The sequence below is a fragment of the Sycon ciliatum genome, chromosome 5 (assembly GCF_964019385.1).
Source record: "Sycon ciliatum chromosome 5, ocSycCili1.1, whole genome shotgun sequence".
Classification (NCBI taxonomy): domain Eukaryota; kingdom Metazoa; phylum Porifera; class Calcarea; order Leucosolenida; family Sycettidae; genus Sycon; species Sycon ciliatum.
The window spans coordinates 32780331-32802696 of record NC_088647.1 but is presented as its reverse complement, the minus strand read 5'-3'; the positions used below and the strand labels follow the sequence as shown (position 1 = coordinate 32802696).

Sequence of the window (22366 nt, the reverse complement as noted above, 5' to 3'; positions counted from 1 at the left end):
TCTTTGATATTTATGACCCACCCAAGTTGGGTGGTGTGCTGCTTTGCTGCTTCGAATTGTAGTTAGACCGCTTTGTCAAATATCGTACTGGTCTCGTGATCGTCCAGTAACAATCGACATTCTTTGTTCCGTTGGGACTGTAGCTTTTGCTCATTTTCGTTGCGCTTGCCTTCCCCTCTTTGGTCTTTCCATAACCTTTAACCTTCCAAGTTGGAAGGCTGTCGGTTAGCGCTACGGAGATGTGTTGAAGCTAGGTGTCAGGACGTCGAATGTTTCAGTACTCTGTCAGTTTTGTGCCTAGTTATTGCACTTTCTGACTGTATATAGTATCATGTTACAGTGATGGAGAGTTACTCTTAACTCGTATCGATATGTCCTTTTCTCTTCTACATTATTATTATTATTATTATTATTATTAATTGACTGGCAAGTGGGGAAGGTCATTGATGTGCATGTAGCTTCCAAATAATGCAATGGGTGCAGCTTGTGGAAATCTCGCCGGGAGGGGAGTGAAGCCACAGCTGACGAGTATAAGAAGTGGAAGTCGGGCCATATCCCTCTCTGCAACCGCAATACGGAACAGTCGTCACCCAGTATGGAGACTGAAGGCGCTACCATCATCTGGTGCAGGTCAGTACAGGAGCGCCAGCTAGAGTACACCACATATATTGGAGATGGTGACTCCAAGAGCGTAGATTGATATCGCTAAAGAAGGTCGCGTTGGTCGTATGCAGAAGCCGTACGTTGGGTACAGCAGATTGTGGAGGCTAAGGGTATCACATACTGTACATGTACGTGTACGAGACTGGTGGTTTTCAGGTGGAACAATAGTCTTAGAATCTGTATTTTGTATTGTGTTTTATTATTTTACTTGGGCATTCCCAACAGACCCTAAGGTCTTTTTACAGGGTGCCCAAGATGAATGAAATTGTTAAGTTCCTGGCGAAATGAATTGGGGATATGATTTTTGCGAAGGGTTTCGGGAAGCGCATTAAAGCGGTCAGCACCAAGGAATGAAATAGATCTGTATTCAGCTTGAGCTTGCACAATGGGTAAGGAAAGGGAATAATTGACTTGGCCGCGGGTTACTCTATCTGTGTGAGCGCAGTCACGGCGAAGGGAGAACATGTCAGAGAGGAGTGAACTGCAGATATTGTGGATGCATCGGAACACGAAGAATATGGACTTAGTATGATATATTTTGTCTAAGCTAATTATGTGGTATCGCTTAAGCAAGTATGATGTCCGCGTGAATGCGTCATGCTCAAATATGCATCTAAGTACACTCTTGCTTATCCGTAGCAGCTGATCTCTCACTTTGTCAGCGAGGCAGTGGACATAGGTAGTGCTGGCGTACTCGAGCTTGCTCTGGACTACTTACAAGTAGAACTGCCTTCTGGCCTGGACAGCAAGGTTCCTCCTTCCACGTCCAAAGGCACCTAATTTCTTTCCGATGTCTTCCCTGAGGGAGTTAACGTGGGCACTGAAACTTAAAGTTGAATCGAGAGTCAGTCCTAGATACTTATCTTTGTCAGACGGGGCAATAACAGTCGAACCACAGACAATGCTCAGGTTAGGTGGAGGATGTGAGCGTCTGCTGTGGATCAGTAGTACTTGGCTCTTGCTGGAGTTCAGGAGCAGGCCGCGATCTGTGAGGTGCTGCTTCACCACTGAAAAACTTCTTCTAAGTAGGACATGAGAATTCGTGGACACTTTCCAGAGGCATACAGGGTGGTGTCGTCTGCATAAAGAAGGCATTGGGAACGCAATGGCAGAGTGGGGACAAGTCGAGTGTAGATGCTAAAGAGGGTAGGGCCTAGGACGGAACCCTGGGGAACGCCCCTAGTGCAGGTTCTACAGTCACTTGTGGTTCCGTTCACTTCTACGCGTTTCTGTCGGTGAGACATATACGACTTGAACCACTCAAGATCATTTCTACGGATCTTCAGATTGTGAAGGTCATCTATTAGCGTTTGGTGGTGGACGCGGTCAAAGGCTTTGCTGTGAGAACCTGTGAAAAAGACACCTAAATGCTTTTGCTTTTTAGACTTTTTTCTGCCTTTTAGCCTTTTTCTGCCTTTTTGGACATGATTGTGGCTAGTGTGTATATTTGAGACCTATCAACCCTTACATTTTCGGAATCAGTGACTTGTTGCGCAGGGATTGAACTACAATGGTAATCATAGATAGACCTTTGGGGACTCATCAGCGCAGCACAGAGAAAATGAGGCCGAACCTGATAGCAATCAAAAATAAATATTCCAAAACCAGTTTATAATCTAGACATGCTCAATCTGCGGACAGAACTGTTTCGACCTTTGTGCACTCATCCGCGCAGCACAGAGGAAATGAGACCTAATCTGATAGCAATGAAAAATATATTTTCCAAAGCCAGATTTAAACCAGACATGGACTTAATGCTTTAATCGCAGATAGGAGGTAACACTTTCAGTAACACAGTTTTGAGAGGCATTTTAGACACGGGGAAGTACACTTCCAAATGTTCAATCTAACACCTGTGACATATCCCACCAGTATTGAGTTAGCGCTTACGCTCACACTTCCATTCACACCTTATTCCTGCACTTACATCATCTACACTTGCATAGTGTTGGTTATCACCTATACCCTCCTATTATACACCATGCTATCTACTCCCCTTACATATCTATTCCTCGGCTCAAGAAGTTGGTACAATAAATATAGCCGCAAATGGAGGCAGGACCTGTTGTGAGATTCAATGTGATTGGGAAGACATATGGCGATGTGAGTGTCGGTAGAAAATTGAGGCCTCTCAGGAGGTGAGAAGTGAAGTAACAAGTGTTGGAAAGTAGAATATATTTCGGAAAAAGACTAGAAAAGGATCAAATAACGAAGAACTGTGCAAATCATTAAATCTATAGCAGTTAGAATGTTTTAGACAGCAGTGTAAGGGCGTGTAGGGACGTTTATTGAGAGAAAGGAACAGTCTAATTCTACAGTAATTATCTAGGTTGCTTTCTAAATGAGGGTGTGGTCATAAATGTTTAACTGTCCATTTTAAACATTTTGTAAGTGGCAAAAAAGGTTTCGTAAATCACTGATCATAAGTCTCAGTGATGGACAAGTAGAAGCGACAGAAAATACAGCACAAACTCGCCGCAAAGTGCCGAAATATTACAGTTGGCAAATGTTAGAAAATTTCGAGCGAGTGTCTGTACGAAGGTCCAGTGAAAGTCTAGACACAATCTTATCCTACGGTAGTGATCCTTTCGACTTTTCATTAGTGAGATCGTTACAAGGAGAATAACTGAAAGATGTGTGTGCGACCATCCATCTGACCATCTGACGCCCATCGCCGGAGGCGATGATAGCAATGCTACAGCAGAAGCCATAGCAGCTTGTACTGGCATTGCACCATTCAACAGCTTCCAAGGCTGAAGAATTGACCGCCACTATTCAGCCTGGTCTTCACCATACAGCTATCAAGTGGCTTTTTCTGGTGGTGTGTGCGAAAGGTTCATAGCATACATGTGTGAACTGGATGCATTCTACAATTGCTATTATGTCGGATGCATAGCCAACTGCTGTTGAAACCAAAACAAGATGGGGAACAAAAAGAACCTGTTGTAAAAAATGCAGAACTAAGAAGCGCTGAATACTACTACTACTACTACTACTACTACTACTAGTAGTCACGCACATGGGTATGGCAGTAACCAACCTGCATCAGGTAAGGTGCCGTCTCGGGATTCGGAGAACTACCGCCATTTAACGTGTACATACTGCACATGTTAGCTCCTTCTCCTTGTCGTATGGGGGACATGCCATCTCACTCTGACACGTGACCTCCGTGAAGTACAGCAGAGCTCCATCCTGGTTAGCTGATGTTCCCTTGCCAACGTCTGGGTCAACATCCACGCAAACATTCTTTGTTCGTCGGTGTCCATGATAGCCCGCCATTAGATATCCATGGTACTCCAGAGTCCAGCCCGAAGGACAGGTATTTCTAGCTGGAATCATGATGTGGGACACCCGAGAGTCAGCCTGGCATACTGCACACAATGGATTGTGCTGGAACAGGCCGGTGAAAGGCTGAAATGAATGAGAAGTTTCCAACTCACTAACATACACCAGGTTTCCTGACTGAACTCCAGGTTTGAAGTCTCCATACTGAGGCTCCTCGGGCAAGCAGAGATATTCGGCAGCACCACCTTTGTGAGTGAAGTGAGAACCAGCCATGAACCCGGTGTAAACTAGGGAAGCTCCAGCTGTCTCGTTGCACGTTTCCTTTCCCCAGCGAGTGTAAGAAACACCAAAGTGAGCAACTTGATGCTGAAGCAAAACAAGAGTGTCTTCTACCTTACTGAGGCGGTTCTCCGCCTTCTCTTGGCAATGGTCGCCCTGGAAATCCTCAGGACACTGACAGATATGCTGGTGGATGATATCCACATGTACACATCGTCCACCGTTCTGGCAGAACGGTTTCATGATGCATTTTCCATAGTCATGGATGCAGTTGTGAAGTCGGAATATATCTCCAGCATTGGTGATGCCGAAAGCCTTGCCCTGAAGCAGAGTAACAAGTTCAAGGAAGTTTAGTCCATACAGGGCATCGACGTCCAACTCGTTGTTTCGGAAGGCCTGAATGTAGCGCGGGATGGACTGCTTGCGTAATCCAGCTTGGGTGAACAGCGCTTCCAAACAGTCCGTTCGTTTGTTGTCACTAGGAGCACTCGTTGGTGCATCGGGAATATCATCGACGTTGTAGAATTCTGGAAGAAAGTCTTGGTTTTCATCGTCAAGACTATCCGCACTGTCCGAAAAGAGTTTATCGCTGTCAGTCGCGGGCTCTGAACGCCTTGCTCTATCGCCACGAGAGACAACTATCATTGCACAAAGCAAGAAAATAATTTTCGTGACAGACATGTCCAGACTGCAGATGTAAGAAGTTTTAATTTAACTTGCCAATTTCTTTTAAATCTTTTTTCTATGATCTGACTAGGAAGGAAGACTGATGATTGACCTCGTGGTGTCGCTGCATTTATAGGCTTTGCTCCCTGGTGACTGTCGCGATATCCTGGAGCTGGAAACCTTACTTTTCATGTTAAAGAAATACGCCAGACGGCAGATGCTCTGTTGGAACAGTTACAAATTTTCGAGTTTCTCCACTCCAAGTGGGCAAACTATGACTCGTGTCACCATTGTGTTTTGGTATGTGCATCATAACTGGATGAGGTTTATAGTGGTGAATGTGCCGCAAAATATGCTCAGGTGACGGGGTGTTGGTCTGTGTCCTTCTTCGATTGTGCCTTACCGTGTGATGCGTTGCCATCATGTCTAGCTGTATGTAACTGAAAACGTGCCACTATTCTTATCCGTCTACCTCTCCACACTGGGCTCTTATCCTCCAGGCAGCTGTTTCGCTAATTTAGAGCTCTTCAGTGGAGGTAGATAACGAACGAATAGCAGATAAAGGATTGAGTATATTTATAGGGTAAAGTGGCGCAAGTGAGCACTTTTTACATAGAAAAAAGTGGCATACCCAAAGACGTTGAAGGTGACAAAAGGTCTAAAGGTGATAACGAAACGCACATTGCTGCTGGAACATGCATACAGATGGCACTAGAATTTCGACAAGCGCTTGAGCAGACAATCTATTAGAAGTTTGCAATTACGTTGCCACACACACTGCATAATGATAGAATGAGCAAAACAGTTGCCTGGAGGATATGGAACATCTACCCAAGAATGAACCTCCTCGCAAGGATCAGTGCTGGGTCCATTGCTCTTCGTTGTGTATGTTCGAGATATACCTCATGTGGTGAGGCCATACGGTGTTACACCAACACAGTTTGCAGATCGCATCTCATTACGAGCCAGTGCCGAGACACCGGCAATTGTTGCTCAGCGACTGTCCGGTGTAGTACAACACCTGTCTGACTGTCTACGACAGTGTGGCTTAATTCTGAATGAACCGAAAACACAAGTCCTACCGATCCCTCCTTCCTCACAGAGCACCACCCTTTGCCCTACGCGTGACATGCAATAGTCAAGATCTGCCGGTGATCCCATCGGCCAAGTATCTAGGCTTACATTTTGACACGTCAATGTGCTGGCAGACAATGGTTAAACGTGTTGCTATCAGGGTCTCTGCTAAAATAACTGTCTTAGTCCGCCATGCTGCATCTTTACCCCTCTCATGTCGTATCTGCTACTTCAAATGCTTTGTGCTGCCTGAGTCTCTGCATGCATCCAATGCTTATGTCCCATATCTATCTGTTCACCAGGAGCTCCGTCTGGAAAGGCTCTTCAAGCGCGCAATGCGTGCTGTATATAAAGTGCCCCCTTGGACCCCCACTGTTACGCTGCTTGAGCATGTACATGTCTCTCCCTTGCGCGCTACCATTCAACACTAACTTGCTCTGCTTTATATGTCGTTGTCTAAATTCTTCAGGAAGAAGATTGTTTGAAACTTTTTTTCGACCTCTTCCGTCACGAAGAACTCGAGGAGACAACAGTAACCTTCTTATCGTCCCTGCAGCTGCTTCTGCACATTCTACCAAATTGGTGACACATACTGGCGCAGTTCTCTGGAATTCCCTCCATGCGGATATCCGAGGCGTCACCAAACTGGCCGCCTTCAAGTCAAGCGCTTTGAACCACATTCTTGCATGCTTTTAGCTTTACGCCCATGTTTCTGTAGCTATACTGGAACTGCTCTATTTCGCCGCAACTCTTTACCATTAGCCATGTCTCCCCCTCCTCCACCCTACACAGTGGGTCCATTGTTATTTGGCATCTGCCTGTTTTGGTTTCTCCACTATAAATATAAGAATACATACATACATACATGCATGGACACCTTGGAATGGGGATACTGATGTATTTTGTGGTACTTATGGCTAGGCACCAGCGGATTATGCCGGCATAATTATTGGCATAATTTGGTAGTTGCAAATTTGGAGCATCATTTGGCATCCTCTCGGAGGTAGGAGCATAACTACACGATTATACCACAGTTCTAGTATGTAGGCTATACAATTGTGTACAATGCACCTGATCAGTGCTGGTGGTCTGCATGGCAAAGGGTTTGGAGGTCATGCAGATAGTGTTTTCAATGAAAAGCAGGGTAGAAATTATGGCAACACATCATTGTATGCTCGAACTGGTCTTCTTCAAAGTTCTTTCTCACACTGACACAGTACATGTAGCAGCAGATGTGAGTGAATCAGCCTTCATCAGGCATCCCGGGGCGGACGTGATACATGTACATGTAGTGGCGGATAGTCCGCAAAACTCCGTGTACATGTACGTTTACATTACATTTGTACGTTATGCATGTTACGAAGTCATGACCAGTCTGGATTTTAGCAGCCTTGATATGACTGCCGGCTATCAATATTGCTCTAAATTGATGTATACTAGTAGTTGATGTTCGGTCATGATGGAAGAAGACGTGGAGCTGCGGGAGAGATGAGCTGATTATTCGCAGGGTGAGGCCCAGGGTGACATCGGATGGACGAGTATGATGATTACGAAGACAGTTGCACATGATAATTTACAATTTTCAATAGCCATGTGTTAGGAGAGTTTCTAGGGAGAGCGAAGAAGACAGAATGGAGAAGGGTTTACTGTAAAATGTGAGGACGTGTGGAGATCAGGATGGGAGTGCAGAAGACGTACATGTATGGATGATCGAGAAGATGCATGTACATGGATGATCAGGGTTAGAGGACAGGAGCACATAATGTTCTTTACTCCATTTTCCATGATGGATCCATAGAGCTTAGACTCGTGCCCACAGATGTGTTGATTTCCAAAACTAGTGTGCGTTCAGAAAGTGGTGGACGTCACGCAACTGCATTGTACATAAAAGGGGGTTTGTCAACTGACAGCCGCTTTAATACTATTGTGACTGAGAATAATGTGACTTTCGATGACTTATTTATTACCTAATAGACCCGGATAGGAAACACTTCCTAAGAGACAAAACACCCATGAATGCGGTCACCTGAAGGAAACATTACTTAAGATAGTGGGTGCAACGAATATTCATCACATCATGCGGCTCAATGAAAGTAAGATTAGATTACGGCAGCCCAATACTTATCACCGATCTGGGTAACGAGCAGCTCTCAGCTCTCCCTCTTACTACATGTACATGTATCTGTCGCAGGAGCAGAAGTCAAAGAGAGCCTGATCGTGCATGTGTCCTACCCCTGTCTATCGTTTTGACATCCCGTAGGCCATAGCCTTGTTGCTGGTGATAAGGACCTAATTGGCACCACTTCGCATGTCACATGGTCTTTCCACGCTCCACAGCGTGGTGAAAAACAGTATATCATGTGCTCAGGCCAATCGGGGTCTGCCAGCTCGGCATTTGGGGAAATCCAGGGATCATTGGTCTGTTCCAGGGGTCAGTAAGGATGTCCGGTTGTTGGTGCATCTTCCTTTTACCTACATGTAAACCGTCTTTTAATAATTTGGATGGGGAGCCAAGGCAAAATTGTAACAGGGGAACATTTTGGGTACACGTTATGCGGTCGAGTCCACCAACTTGAACTGTCAGACGTGCACTATCTCGCCAAAACCTGACAATGAGTACTGAGACCTTCCACAGCATGAACACGGACATTTGGAAGGCGATCGGTTAGAGCTATTTAGCAGTGCTCAAGCTGACTGTCATGCCGTGGAATGTCTCAGTACCCCTTGTCAGTTTTGTGCTTCGCTACATTGTAGGTTGTGCACGTTTAACGTGGTTCTGGTTCCCTATCGTATCTATTGTACATGTACATTGTACGTGTCCGTTTGAGGTGGACTAGCACGTTACAGTGTGGAGTACAGAATAATGATAGTGATGATGATGGCTGGTTTTACTTCGTAATTCCAACGGGAGTTTGTTTGCTTGTTTTATGTGGATTCGCTGGAACAAATTGGAGAGACATTCAATAACAAGATAGCGAATATTGAAAGGGAAAGGGAAAAGATGGGTGGTGAGAGGGAGATAAAAGTAAGAAGGAGAAGGAACAACAATTTCTTTAGAGCAGCGACGAGATAAGGTATAATTACTAGAGGAAAGAGGTGTACGTTAAAATGTGTCTAAGTGTTAATACAGGAATGTGGAAAGGATAGTCATCTTGGGGTTAGTGCCGATGGTATGTATCCAGTATCTAACATGTATTAAGCTACTGCTGCAGTACAAAGAAAAGGGCACAAGAGGATTGAGTAATACGTCTTTTTACTCACACAGGACAAGCACCGAAATGGTAGTCCTTGGGAGTACATCATTATTACATACATGTAGAAAAGAGTCAGTTGCTCCATGTGCTCCCTGCTAGTACATGTTCCCGTATACGTCCTCGAGCTGCCTAGACCGTCCTTGTTTGTACCGGTATATTGCATGGTGCATGGTCAACTGTACTAATTATTATTATTAGTATTATTATTATTTGAAACTCGGATGTTGAGCCATAAATAAATGTGGAAGAGAAAAGGACATATGGATACGAGTTAAGAATAACTCTCCATCACTGTAACATGATACTATATGTTGGACTCAGTAGAGCGTCCAGCCCCTATATGATGTCCAACCCCTATATAGAGTCCATTGGTCCAAAATCCACTGTACAGAGTCCAAACTTGGAATCAACTGTGAGCTCAAAGTTTCGATGGACATCACTCCCTGTATAGAGTCCAGCCAATTGGCTTCACCCCTATATAGAGTCCATTGGTCCAAAATCAACTGTACGGAGTCCAAACTTTGAAATCAACTATAAACAGTCTTTATGTGGACAACACCCCCTGTATAAAGTCCAGCCAATTAGGCATCCCCTATCGAGTTCGAAAATAGACATAGGATCTGCTGTAAGCAGTGAATATTAACCAGAAAACGGCCTCTGCCTTTAATCCTTTACATCATTCACTTCTCAAGATAAAAAAATATGTATTGAGGCGCCACTGCAGCCACGTCATTACATGAAAAACCCTACAAACACCATCCTCAAACCAAGTGGTCTCTTCGCAGACGCTGCAACTTACAATATCTCAATCATGTAGTGTTGCCAAATTATTGTGCACGCACACACACATGCACACACCCACACAACGCCAAGAAAATACCTAGAAAAAAACCAAGAATCGAAAGAGAATAATGGAGAGCCCAGGATTAATTATTTGTTTTCAAATTATTGTGCGCGCGCGCGCGCGCACACACACACACACACACACACACACTTATACAACGCCAAAAAAACACCAAGAAAAGAGTAGAGACACAATACACACGCAACTCCAACAGCCATGCAAACGTCCACCCATTTACATGTAAAGTCAAGAGGGATAACAAATAATTATACGAAACGAATGCGTACGGGGACGGGTACACGCACGTTTACATACACGTAGTAGTGTAAGAGAGTAACATAGTGCAGTGGTCAGCATAATACTAGCACATGCTGAGAGTGCAATAGCAAGCTTCACCATTGCTCATGGCCATGCAAATGTTCAGCAGCACTCAGTTCCGCAAGCTTCTGAAGATCAGCACACCTGCAACAAATAGATAGCACAAGGATACGCTTATTACCGTAATGATGCATGGGAGCACACAACTACCAAGTTCTCAACGAATGTGATGCTCAATGAAAATCAATCCACTCAAAGACCTGTGAACAGGTGATGGTGGGTACAATAATCTATTAGTAATACGAGGAATAAAATCGTTTGTGCACACTCAAAACGCACAGACACACCAACATACATGTAGTGTACACAGTGTTTCACTTCACTGCAACTAAATTGAAATGAGATGATTTGAACAATCTGTACAGCGTTGCTGTCAGTCAGTCTTCCCCAAGATGGAAATGCAATGATTTGTTGTCACGAGGCAGTTTCACTGACACAATGTCATGTTCGTGACATCAAAACGGTTACTTCAGGGAATACGAGTATTAGCTTGAGAAGCTTTTTCTTGTCATTGGCATACAAGCAATCCTCCTAGTCCTACTACTACTAGTACACTGGCACTGCGTTTGTGGATCCCATTGTATTCGACATCATACTACAGGAAGAGTGTCGTGGAGTTCACATAATTATCACAGGGATAAAAATACATTTCTCATGAAATAAAAATTGATGATAGCTAGACGATCATATACGATTGATGCAAAGTCCTTGCAGTCCTTGAGGACTATTACGAAGTGGTTGATTACTTTTAGGGCATTCATTCAAGCAACATCAAACAAACGCGATACGCTCCTTGAAAATGGAAAAAATTCAAGCATAACGACAGAACAGCAGACCAATCGGAACGAGTAAAAGCTTCCTTACCTCAGTCATCGTCCTGCCATGTAGTTGGACAGCCTTTTGACACGGTGGTACAGGCAGCTCTTGTCCAGTCAAACAGGGGTATCCTTGTGGCGTCGAACGAAAGAGAGTGTCAGTGTATCTGACTCGTCAGATTGCAACTGTGCTGAACTTTTCTCTTTCTCCGCTTTCTGCTTTCATCCCTCGCTCTGATGAAACCGTTCAAACGTCTTACTGGCAGCAATGGCCAGCCAAACAGGGGATCCTTGTGGCGTCGAACGAAAGAGAGCGTCAGTGTACCTGACTCGTCAGATTTGAACTGTGCTGAACTTTTCTCGTTCTGCAATTTCTGCTTTCATCCCGCGCACTGATGAAACGTCTTCAGAGAACCACAAGACGCTTTCCAGATTTGATTTTGAACGTCTCCTTATCCTCCTTGGTTAGCTCGAGACAGATTACTGTCAGCAACTGCACAGCAGAATTGGCAGCCATGGCTGAAGTGAAGAAAGGAATGCGCTGCCACGAGGCAAGCAAAACTGAATTTTTTTTTAAAATGTGTTCTCTTTCGGGGCACAACACACAGGACGGCGTGACTGGATAAACTGGACTCCTGGACCGTGAATAGGGGACTTGTAGAAAAAGTGTACTCCTTATAGGGGATTGCGCGGCAGGATGAAGCTGATCAAAACTGAGTGGACTCCTGGACTCTGTATAGTGGATTTTGGACCAATGGACTCTATATAGGGTGCTGGACATCATATAGTGCATGGACTCTATACTGAGTCCTACATATATACAGTCAGAAAGGGCAATAACTAGGCACAAAACTGACAGAGTACTGAAACATTCGACGTCGAATGTTTCAGTACTCTGTCAGTTTTGTGCCTAGTTATTGCACTTTCTGACTGTATATAGTATCATGTTACAGTGATGGAGAGTTACTCTTAACTCGTATCCATATGTCCTTTTCTCTTCCACATTATTATTATTATTATTAGTGCAATTAGGAGTATAATAGATGCAGACATGGCCAGACAACAACGAGTTCATGGAATTTTTAAGGATTTTTATGTTATTCAAAATCGGTTTTCATGTTCCGCTCATCAGTGAATAGTATCGGAACTGAGGGTACTGTGTACAAAAATAGAACATTATTATTATTATTATTATTATTATTATTTTAGAATTGCGATCAACAGAACGAGCTGAACCGACATTTTCACAAAGGCTTTTATTGTATTCAAAAAACGAGTGTATACGAAGGCAGTGAAGAACATGGAAGAAAGAAAAAATGTGATGTGGAAGAAATGATGAACAAAAAATTGTACTTCGAACTAGTTTTCGCACAACACTCCTCAGGAAGCTACGTTGTACTAATGAAAAACAATCCAGAAAGATACTAATAAAGAGAAATGGAGTGAGAAGAAACAACACCTATGAAAATGATAATCCTAGCACTAAGGTAATAACAGGAAAAACTGCGAAAGCACTTAACGAACTTGTAAGGAGGACTACTAGTATACTGTGACACAAGATATGACACCATGGCCAACCAGAGCCAAACAGACAGAACAAGTTGCTACTAAAACAATTTCAAACGAATAATGCTGTCCTTCTGGACACACAGATTAGGCTTATGAATACGTTGACAAACGGCTTCTAACACACTCAACTGCAACTTATAACCATGACGAGCACGGCACAAAACAGAAAAAGAAGAATCAGAATAAACCTTACAGCAATCAGGACGAGATGCAAGATGCTTATACACTGATGACTTCCTACTAGAAAACACACGCTCACACCCACTCTTACTCACACGATCATTCTCGCTCTCACACTCACCGGAATCACTGGACTCACTGGCCGAATCCTCCTCAACGACTTCCTGCCTCGGAGCAATCAGGTCCCGTCTCCTCCCATCCCTCGTCTCACGTTCCTGTTGCGTATTCCGTTGGCTCGGTACTTCCGTACTGAAATAGGTCATGGTGTAATTAGCAGTTGTTCTTCTGGGTCTCGTTGATATTGAGGTAGGTATTGTTGTCGTCTCTGCCGGTGATGCAGCAAGCGATGCTGATGCAAACGTGTCTGCATGCAACACACGTGGCGTCGCCAAAGCCACATCCACCTCCGCTGGTGGAGGGAGTGACTTGGTCATGGCCACGGGAGCCAATGGTGGACTTGTCGAGTGAGACGCTAGGTCCTGTGTTGGCGGAGGTAGTGGTTGTTTACGGGGTCTTCCCCGCGTGGGACGCTCCAGTTGTGCGCTACGTGGGATAATGTGTAAAGGAGTGTGTTGCTTGATGCGTTCGCTCAGGTGCTGAACGGTCCTACCAACATACCGGCTAGCACAATTCCGGCATTCAAAGTTGTAGATTACATGACTTAAATGATGGGTTGGTAGGACATCCTTCAACACCGTGAACGAACGCATCGTTGTGTAGACGGGTATGAAGTGTACCGCATAGTAGGTTTGTTTGATGATCGCACGAACTTCACGACTCACATTGTCAGACTGCTTGCCCTTCCATGGTAAGCACAAAAAGACAGGACAACGAGCAGGCCCTATCAATTCATGTTTCGGCGTGGGGGCTGTAGACAATAGTTTTGCCAACATGTCGCCTGGGTATCCGTTTTTGGTGAAAACTGAACGGAGAAATTCGAGCTCACCACTGAGTTTACAAGGTGAACAGATCCGTTTGGCGCGATCCACGAGATTCTTTACTAAGTTGACTTTATAATTAGATGAACAGTACGAGTCATAGGAAATGTATTGTCCGGTGAATGTCGGTTTACGATACACCGATGTTACGCTACCAAATTCGGTTTTCTCAACAAGTACGTCGAGGAAGGATAACTTGCTTGACTGCTCGTGCTCACATGTGAAGCGGAGGGAAGGGTGAAGGGTGTTGAGAGCACCAAGAAAGACCTCGCTGTCTTCTATGGAATCAAAGTATGTGAACGAGTCATCAACGAAACGGAAATACAGACTCGGCCATAGAGACGCATCAATCTTACACTCACAGTAACCGACAAAGACATTAGCTAACACGGGACCCAACGGAGAGCCCATGGCTACTCCATCTATCTGCTTATACATCACGTCATTGAACGAAAACTCGACGCCAGTTGTGACTAACAACATCAAACGTCGAAAAGCACATTCAGGTAGCCACGGAGTGTCAACTTCGTCAACACGGTACAACACATCCGCGCAGATATCAATTGTCTCCTCCAACGGTACGTTTGTGAACAAACTCACATCGAACGAACACATATGTGAGTGAGTTGGAACAGGTCGGGCCCGTAGCTTCTCTACGAAATCGAAACTATCTTTAACAGTGTGTTGGCAGTAGTGCTCCTCAACAACTTTCAACAACCTACACAACCACTTAGAGATTGAATATTGTGGCGAAGCTGTCATGGAGACGATCGGCCGGACAGGACATGTAGGCTTATGTATTTTTGGTAGACCATAAAGGCGAGGACGTATTGATCCGACCGGCTTCATCAAGTCGAATTCATGTGTAGAGATACTCTTATCGGCTTTTAATTTCTTTAGGTAATTGATTAGCTCTGCCTCTACTTTCATGGTTCTGTCAAACTGTCCAACTGGGCCAATTGCTTGGAATTTAGATGTATCAGCAAGGATGACAATCATTTTGTCAACATAGTCAGCTTTGTTCATAATGACTGTAGCACGACCTTTGTCAGGTCTGGTTATGATGATGTCCTTATTCGCTCGCAATTCTTTACGGGCTTTGAGATGCTCGCGAGATAATGAGAAAGAACTTCGGTCTGGTAATTGTTCGGAATGCTCTTCAGCCTCTGCTCTAAGTTTAGCTGCGCACACAGACTGTTGAGCCTCGGAAATCGGCGAAAAGCATAATAGTTTCCTGTAAAACAGTTCAAATTCTGTCATGACGATTTCTTTGTTGTTACAAGAAGGCGGAATTCCGAAGTCTGTTCCACGGGAAAGAAGTTCTTTTTGCACATCAGTCAATTCCACGGCTGACATGTTGATGATGCTGTTTGGATTGAAGGTAACCTGGCCATATCTTTTCTTTCGAAGCCAGGTGAAGGTCTTGTCATACTTAGCGATCAGTCGTATGCGTTGTCTATCATCGTTTTCAGATAAGAGCAGCGAGAAGCGTAGGAAGTCATGGGCGGACAAAAACGAACGCGCACGGTCATATAAGTACTTAAACTGGACACGGGCATTAGACAAAGAGTCACGCGACCTGGCAATATCATCTTTGAGAAATACTCTCTCTATTGATAAGGAATGATAGGCCTTGGTCTTCTGAACGCGTTTCTGAACACCACAGGGACAGACACCAGTGTTCAGACACCGTGTCAGAAACGAAACGTTATACGCGACATTACGGCAGTAGAAACGTTTCCTCAGCACAGCATTCAGCAAATCTATCTGATTTTGTGTGCACCTCAATCTGAAATATGTAAATAGGCGTCGAGGCGACAATAGTTTTAGAATTGCGATCAACAGAACGAGCTGAACCGACATTTTCACAAAGGCTTTTATTGTATTCAAAAAACGAGTGTATACGAAGGCAGTGAAGAACATGGAAGAAAGAAAAAATGAGTGTGAGTGTGAGTGTGAGTGTGAGTGTGAGTGTGAGTGTGAGTGTGAGTGTGAGTGTGAGAGCGAGAATGATCGTGTGAGTAAGAGTGGGTGTGAGCGTGTGTTTTCTAGTAGGAAGTCATCAGTGTATAAGCATCTTGCATCTCGTCCTGATTGCTGTAAGGTTTATTCTGATTCTTCTTTTTCTGTTTTGTGCCGTGCTCGTCATGGTTATAAGTTGCAGTTGAGTGTGTTAGAAGCCGTTTGTCAACGTATTCATAAGCCTAATCTGTGTGTCCAGAAGGACAGCATTATTCGTTTGAAATTGTTTTAGTAGCAACTTGTTCTGTCTGTTTGGCTCTGGTTGGCCATGGTGTCATATCTTGTGTCACAGTATACTAGTAGTCCTCCTTACAAGTTCGTTAAGTGCTTTCGCAGTTTTTCCTGTTATTACCTTAGTGCTAGGATTATCATTTTCATAGGTGTTGTTTCTTCTCACTCCATTTCTCTTTATTAGTATCTTTCTGGATTGTTTTTCATTAGTACAACGTAGCTTCCTGAGGAGTGTTGTGCGAAAACTAGTTCGAAGTACAATTTTTTGTTCATCATTTCTTCCACATCACATTTTTTCTTTCTTCCATGTTCTTCACTGCCTTCGTATACACTCGTTTTTTGAATACAATAAAAGCCTTTGTGAAAATGTCGGTTCAGCTCGTTCTGTTGATCGCAATTCTAAAACTATTGTCGCCTCGACGCCTATTTAATTATTACTATTATTATTATTATTATTATTATAGTCTCTTGCCCTCAAACCAGTTAATAAATTATTATTATTACTTCGAAGTATTATTATTATTATTATTATTATTTGAAACTCGGATGTTGAGCCATAAATAAATGTGGAAGAGAAAAGGACATATGGATACGAGTTAAGAGTAACTCTCCATCACTGTAACATGATACTATTATACAGTCAGAAAGTGCAATAACTAGGCACAAAACTGACAGAGTACTGAAACATTCGACGTCCTGACACCTAGCTTCAACACATCTCCGTAGCGCTAACCGACAGCCTTCCAACTTGGAAGGTTCAAGGTTATGGAAAAGACCAAAGAGGGGAAGGCAAGCGCAACGAAAACGAGCAAAAGCCACAGTCCCAAAGGAACAAAGAATGTCGATTGTTACTGGACGATGACGAGACCAGTACGATATTTGACAAAGCGGTCTAACTACAATTCGAAGCAGCAAAGCAGCACACCACCCAACTTGGGTGGGTCATAAATATCAAAGATAAGTAAAGAAAGGGAAGCTTTGCGAAAACGAATTGTACAAGCCGAAAGCCAAACTCCTACAGTACTCCTCATGCATGACATTGTGATGGACTAGTTGACTACAAAACAAGTTGTCAGTTTTGTGCCTAGTTATTGCACTTTCTGACTGTATAATAGTATCATGTTACAGTGATGGAGAGTTACTCTTAACTCGTATCCATATGTCCTTTTCTCTTCCACATTATTATTATTATTATTATTATTATGAAATGACCCAAAGGCAATGTGCCTATCGAGAGGTTCATTTGATTGAAAGAACAGTAGATGTAGATGTATGTACAAAGACAAGTAGGGATTGATGAGGAGAGAAATGGGGAAAATCAACTGCAAGGTGGCGAAATTCCGTTGATTGCATAAGCATGGTCAGTTGTAAATTTCTTGAGGGCAGCTTTGAACTTATAGAGAGTAATGCTGTCTACAGCACTGGGTACTAGTGGGTACTAGTACTATAAACTTCAATACGGATCAAAAGCACGTTCTAGAACACGCAGCATTACGCATCCGAGGGGCTTTCAGGAGCTGTACATTTTGGCAACAAAAAAGCAACATTTTTTGGATACGTTTTCACCACCCAAGGACAGAATTCACAAAACAAATAGGTATAAGTTTCCTTTATCCACTGACAATGTTGTTCAGGGACAACGAAACGTCTGGAGAAGTACCGTAAATATTTCTATCTTTATTTATCAATTATCATACACCCACTCTTTGGTCTAGAATGAATACTTTTTTTGATATTGCAATTAAGTAAGTAAGTAAATTATCGTATCCGTTCCCGAAGGGAACAATGAGAGTGGATAATCAATGGCTTGTCCACCAACTCTTTAAAACAAATAGGACTGAAGTGTACAAGTAGAGAACATAAACTCCAGCACCTATATTGTATGATCAGTGGCTATTGCCAAGTGTATGAAAAGGGTGAGTTGCTATGCCCACCATACTTATCAAATTCAATATCCCATTCTACATCTTCATGTGTTAAGAACACGGGGAGAAGTCTAGATAGTGGTGTAACACCAAAGCAGAAAGAGGAAAATGAGCTGATAATTTAGTATATGTCCCAGGGACACTAGTTCGTGAAACCTTTTGAAATGGCAATACAAAAAACAGATCCCGCAGACATAGCAGACATATTGAACACGCAGTTTACGTCGTTTGGACTTCCTGACGACCCTACGTGGCCTATACCACCACTCACCCCTTCACCCTCAATACCTGCGTCCCTCCTATCATTGTCGACTGGTACAGCCCAAGTGAGGAAATATCTCCGTAATCTGAAAACTGGCAAGTCCCCTGGTCAAGACGGAATTACCAACGAAGTTTGGAGAGCTCTTGCTCCGTCTGTTGCCTATCCTGTGTCAATTATCTTGAATATGTCATTTCGCGAAGGGAAATTCCCAACCATGTGGAAAACTGCGGTAGTCGTGGCCACCTACAAAAATAGAGGACCACGCACCACCCCCAGCAACTATCGCCCTATCTCATTGCTCTCTACTTTATCAAAAGTGTGCAAACGTGTTGTATATGACATCATTTATGATCATGTTCGCATTTCACTTTCGCCAGCACAGTCGGGCTGTTCTCGGGGTGACTCCACCAGGTACCAGGTTACCCGCCTCGTGCAAGACATCCACACCGCCCGGAACGCCCATAACCATGTTGGTTTAGTTTTCTTCGATCTCGCAAAGGCCTTCGACACTGTTTGGCACAGGGGTCTCTTAGCTAAGCTGCGAACAGTACATCGCATTGATGGCAAGGCTATCGGCTGGCTCTCATCGTATCTCTCTAACCGACATCAGCTTGTACGCCTCTCAACTGTGTTATCGGAGCCTTTACCCGTTACTTCTGGAGTCCCCCAGGGTTCAATCCTTGGGCCACTGCTATTTCTCCTGTATATTAATGACCTCCCCGATATTGCCCCTGGTGTCAGCCTTTTCGCTGACGACACAGCTCTGCTTTGCTCCAATGCTTGCCCTATACGACTGCACGAAGCCATGCAAGATAGCATTGGGAAAGTTATAACCTGGATGCATGATTGGAAGTTGCAGCCAAACGTTGATAAAACGGCAGCTATGTACATTTCCCCTTCTCCCCCTTCCCTGCCACTTTGTTTTCCTTCTTCAAGTGTTGCTATTCGTATTGTTGAAGAGCATAAGCATCTTGGCGTTATTATTCACTCTAAATTGTCGTGGTCACCCCATGTGCAGTATGTCTGCAAGCGCACAAGCTCCATCCTTGGGGCTCTTCAAGCCCACTGTAGACATCTTCCTCTTTCTTGCAAACGCTTGTTTTATCGTTGCTATATATTGCCCTTACTTGACTACTGTGATACTGCTTGGTCTGGCATAACTACTACTGTATTGAACAAGCTAGAAACCCATAACCGCATGCTCCTTAAAATCTTATTTAGCAAAGATCGTCGCTTTCCCTCCGCTAGTCTTTACGAAATTGCCAAGATCAGTCCCCTTTCCACTCGACATAAGTACCACCTCTGTGTTCTCATACATAAAATATTACTAAATAAAATACCCTTGCATATGCAGGCTTATAATTGGTTCTCCGGAACACGGAACACCCGGAACTCACTCAGTCTCCCACGCGCTGCCTCCACCCTATTCACTAGATCCCCGATCTTTGCTGGCTATGTGTTTTGGGCAACATTACCAACGCAGGCCAAGACCAGCACGTCGATGGATCATTTTGTTGCTAAAATCTCTGCTCAATTATAGGTTTCATGTATATCCTGCTGGTTTGTCTCCTCCTTTGCCTTCTTTACCTCTTATTTGTATTCTTTTATCTGTTTTACTGCTGTGGTTGGCTTTCACCCTTGTCTCAGTTTTATTGGCCGTCATCATGATGTGCCATGAGATAATGATATAAATACAAAAAAGTACTAATTCGTTTAGGGTACCGCATGTCGATGAGCTCCGACATCGGTAGGCCCCAAGTGCCGCAGTTGTAGGTAAGGACTGGGATGACGTAGGCGTAGTAGAGCCTCAGCCGAAGACCTTCACTGATCTGGCGCCTCCGGGTCCAGATCTTGAGGAGTGAGTTGAAGGCGACGGCGGCCAGTTGACGCCTCCGAGCAGCATCTTCGGCGTCACCAAGGAGAGAGCCTAGTTGGTGGACAGTACGCCACGTTTCTTGGTTCCTATCGGGAAATCGGGCGACGGTGGTATGCTCTGTCTTGGAGGGATTAACGTTCAGGTTCCATCTCGCAAGAACTGCTGGAGCTTGTTGTTCAACTTCACTGAGAAACATCTCATCCCGGCTCACAAAATCAACATCGTCCGCGTATGCGATATCCAGCGGCAGGTCATTGTCCACAGCAGGGCGAGATGGCAGCTCCTGTCGTAGGTCCCGGAGAGCAGCCTCCAGGTAAATGGTGAAAAGCACTGGAGAGAGACTGTCCCCTTGAGGGACTCCGATATTTGTCTTGAAGGAGCTTTTCGATGCACCTTTCACACGAGGTTCAAGCCAGGTTTCAGTCAACAGTATACGAATTAGCAATGACACTCTGTATAAGCGCTGCGGAGCTGTCCCCATCAGCGAGATGATCACAAGGCAGCGCTACAGTCTCGCTGCCCATATCTTTCGTTTGGCCCCAACCGCTCCTCCACAGTTGGCAGTGGATATGTATCTTCGCCTGGCCAACGACGAGGGCACTGAACGCTTTAGGGGTCGACCTCGGACGACTTTGGTAACGGTCTTGCAGACGGAACTGTTATCATGGCATGGACTTACCCTCCACCAGCCGCTAGATGTTGACGCAGTCCGCACAATGGCAGCGGACCGACAGGCATGGCGTGGAGCCCGCCCCACCTAACAGGACTGACCAGACATGTTGTATGCATATTCTATTTTATTTTATACTTTGGATGACGTTTTCCATTAGTCATATTGGTGTTGTTGCTAACGGCTTTTGTTGACGTCACTTCTGTCATTTCATTGTATGGTATTACTCTTCAGACATCAATCCTGAATGGCATAAGCGAAAGTGGCACCCCCGCCACCTACGCGGACATGCTTTTAATAATATATAATAATAATACAAGTACTTTTCGTTAGAAATGCAACTGCTAGAGTTCTAAGCACACGGAGCAATTGGGGGAAGGTGCTTCTTATTGTTCAGTTCCAGTTGCGTTGACAGTCAGGACCTATTCTGGAACGCGGATCCACTACCGTTGAGCACTTGCTCACAACAATATTGTTTCGCAACAAAAGAAGCTATGGGGATTTTCCGGGGGAGCGAAGGAAAGGTTACGATGCGATCCTGCACTCCCAGTGCTTTAAGTTAAGTTACTTTGATTTGTTTAGTTCCAGGATGGTGTTGACGCTGGCAGGGATCATATCAAATTTCACTTTCTGCATTAGTGCGCAATTGAATGTGAAGCTTGCCTGCTGAGGGAGAAAGCACCATTTCACTGTCCCTCTTGTAATGCATAAATGTACATAACAGTGCTATCCCCATTGTTCACGCTGGTTTGCTCACCCGTGTTCTAAGCTACATGTACATGTAGAGGCCACTCTCTTGATCAGAATCGTAGGGTAAAGTCATGCTGCAGGTCAGTCCATCAGCATACGCGAGTGGATGTGCGATGTTGTTGGCTGGCACCATTGTCTTCCGCGCAAAGTTACACTTGGTGGACACATCGCGGATTGCTAGCGGAATGAATTCTCCGTGGTCTTGCACCACATCACGGTGCGGTTCCATGACTCTTCTCTAGAGGATAGATGCTGGTGTAGCAATTCCCCCTCGCTCTGCTCCAGTAATGATTTGATTTTGAGAGAAGGTTTGAGGCTTGTCAACCCTGACCGGAATATTGAAAGCTGACATCAAGAGGTTTAAAGCGATTCTTTTGTCTTTCTCTAAATATGGAACAAGAGCCGGGATGAGCTCCTGAAGCGAGAGAGAGAGAGAGCTGAGTTTGGATTCGCGACTGTTTCCTCACCCATGGTATCTCCGTAAGCACCAGGGATTTCTCCAGCAATTCTTGGGCCTTCACTGTTGCCTTGCCTGGCAAATGTCAAAAACGTTCTGCTGACAAAACGTGTGCGGTGAGTGCATGTACATGTACATGTGCTCGTTGGAAAACTAAAGTATGGAGAGAATTTTGAACATTTGTTGCTTGGATGACACATACACCATAGCTCAGGGGTAAAGCATCGC

The 22366-nt window shown here is 44.4% G+C and overlaps 2 protein-coding genes across 2 annotated transcripts; both read right to left on the bottom strand.

The window, feature by feature from the left end:
- Positions 1 to 2697: 2697 nt before the first annotated feature.
- LOC135818376 (uncharacterized) lies at positions 2698 to 5017 on the bottom strand. The gene has a single exon (XM_065331736.1). It carries the CDS (start codon positions 4906 to 4908, stop codon positions 3751 to 3753), a length of 1158 nt encoding a protein of 385 aa, XP_065187808.1. The 5' UTR covers positions 4909 to 5017; the 3' UTR covers positions 2698 to 3750.
- Positions 5018 to 20034: 15017 nt separating this feature from the next.
- LOC135817023 (uncharacterized) lies at positions 20035 to 20742 on the bottom strand. The gene has a single exon (XM_065330123.1). It carries the CDS (start codon positions 20740 to 20742, stop codon positions 20035 to 20037), a length of 708 nt encoding a protein of 235 aa, XP_065186195.1.
- Between the last annotated feature and the right edge of the window lie 1624 nt (positions 20743 to 22366).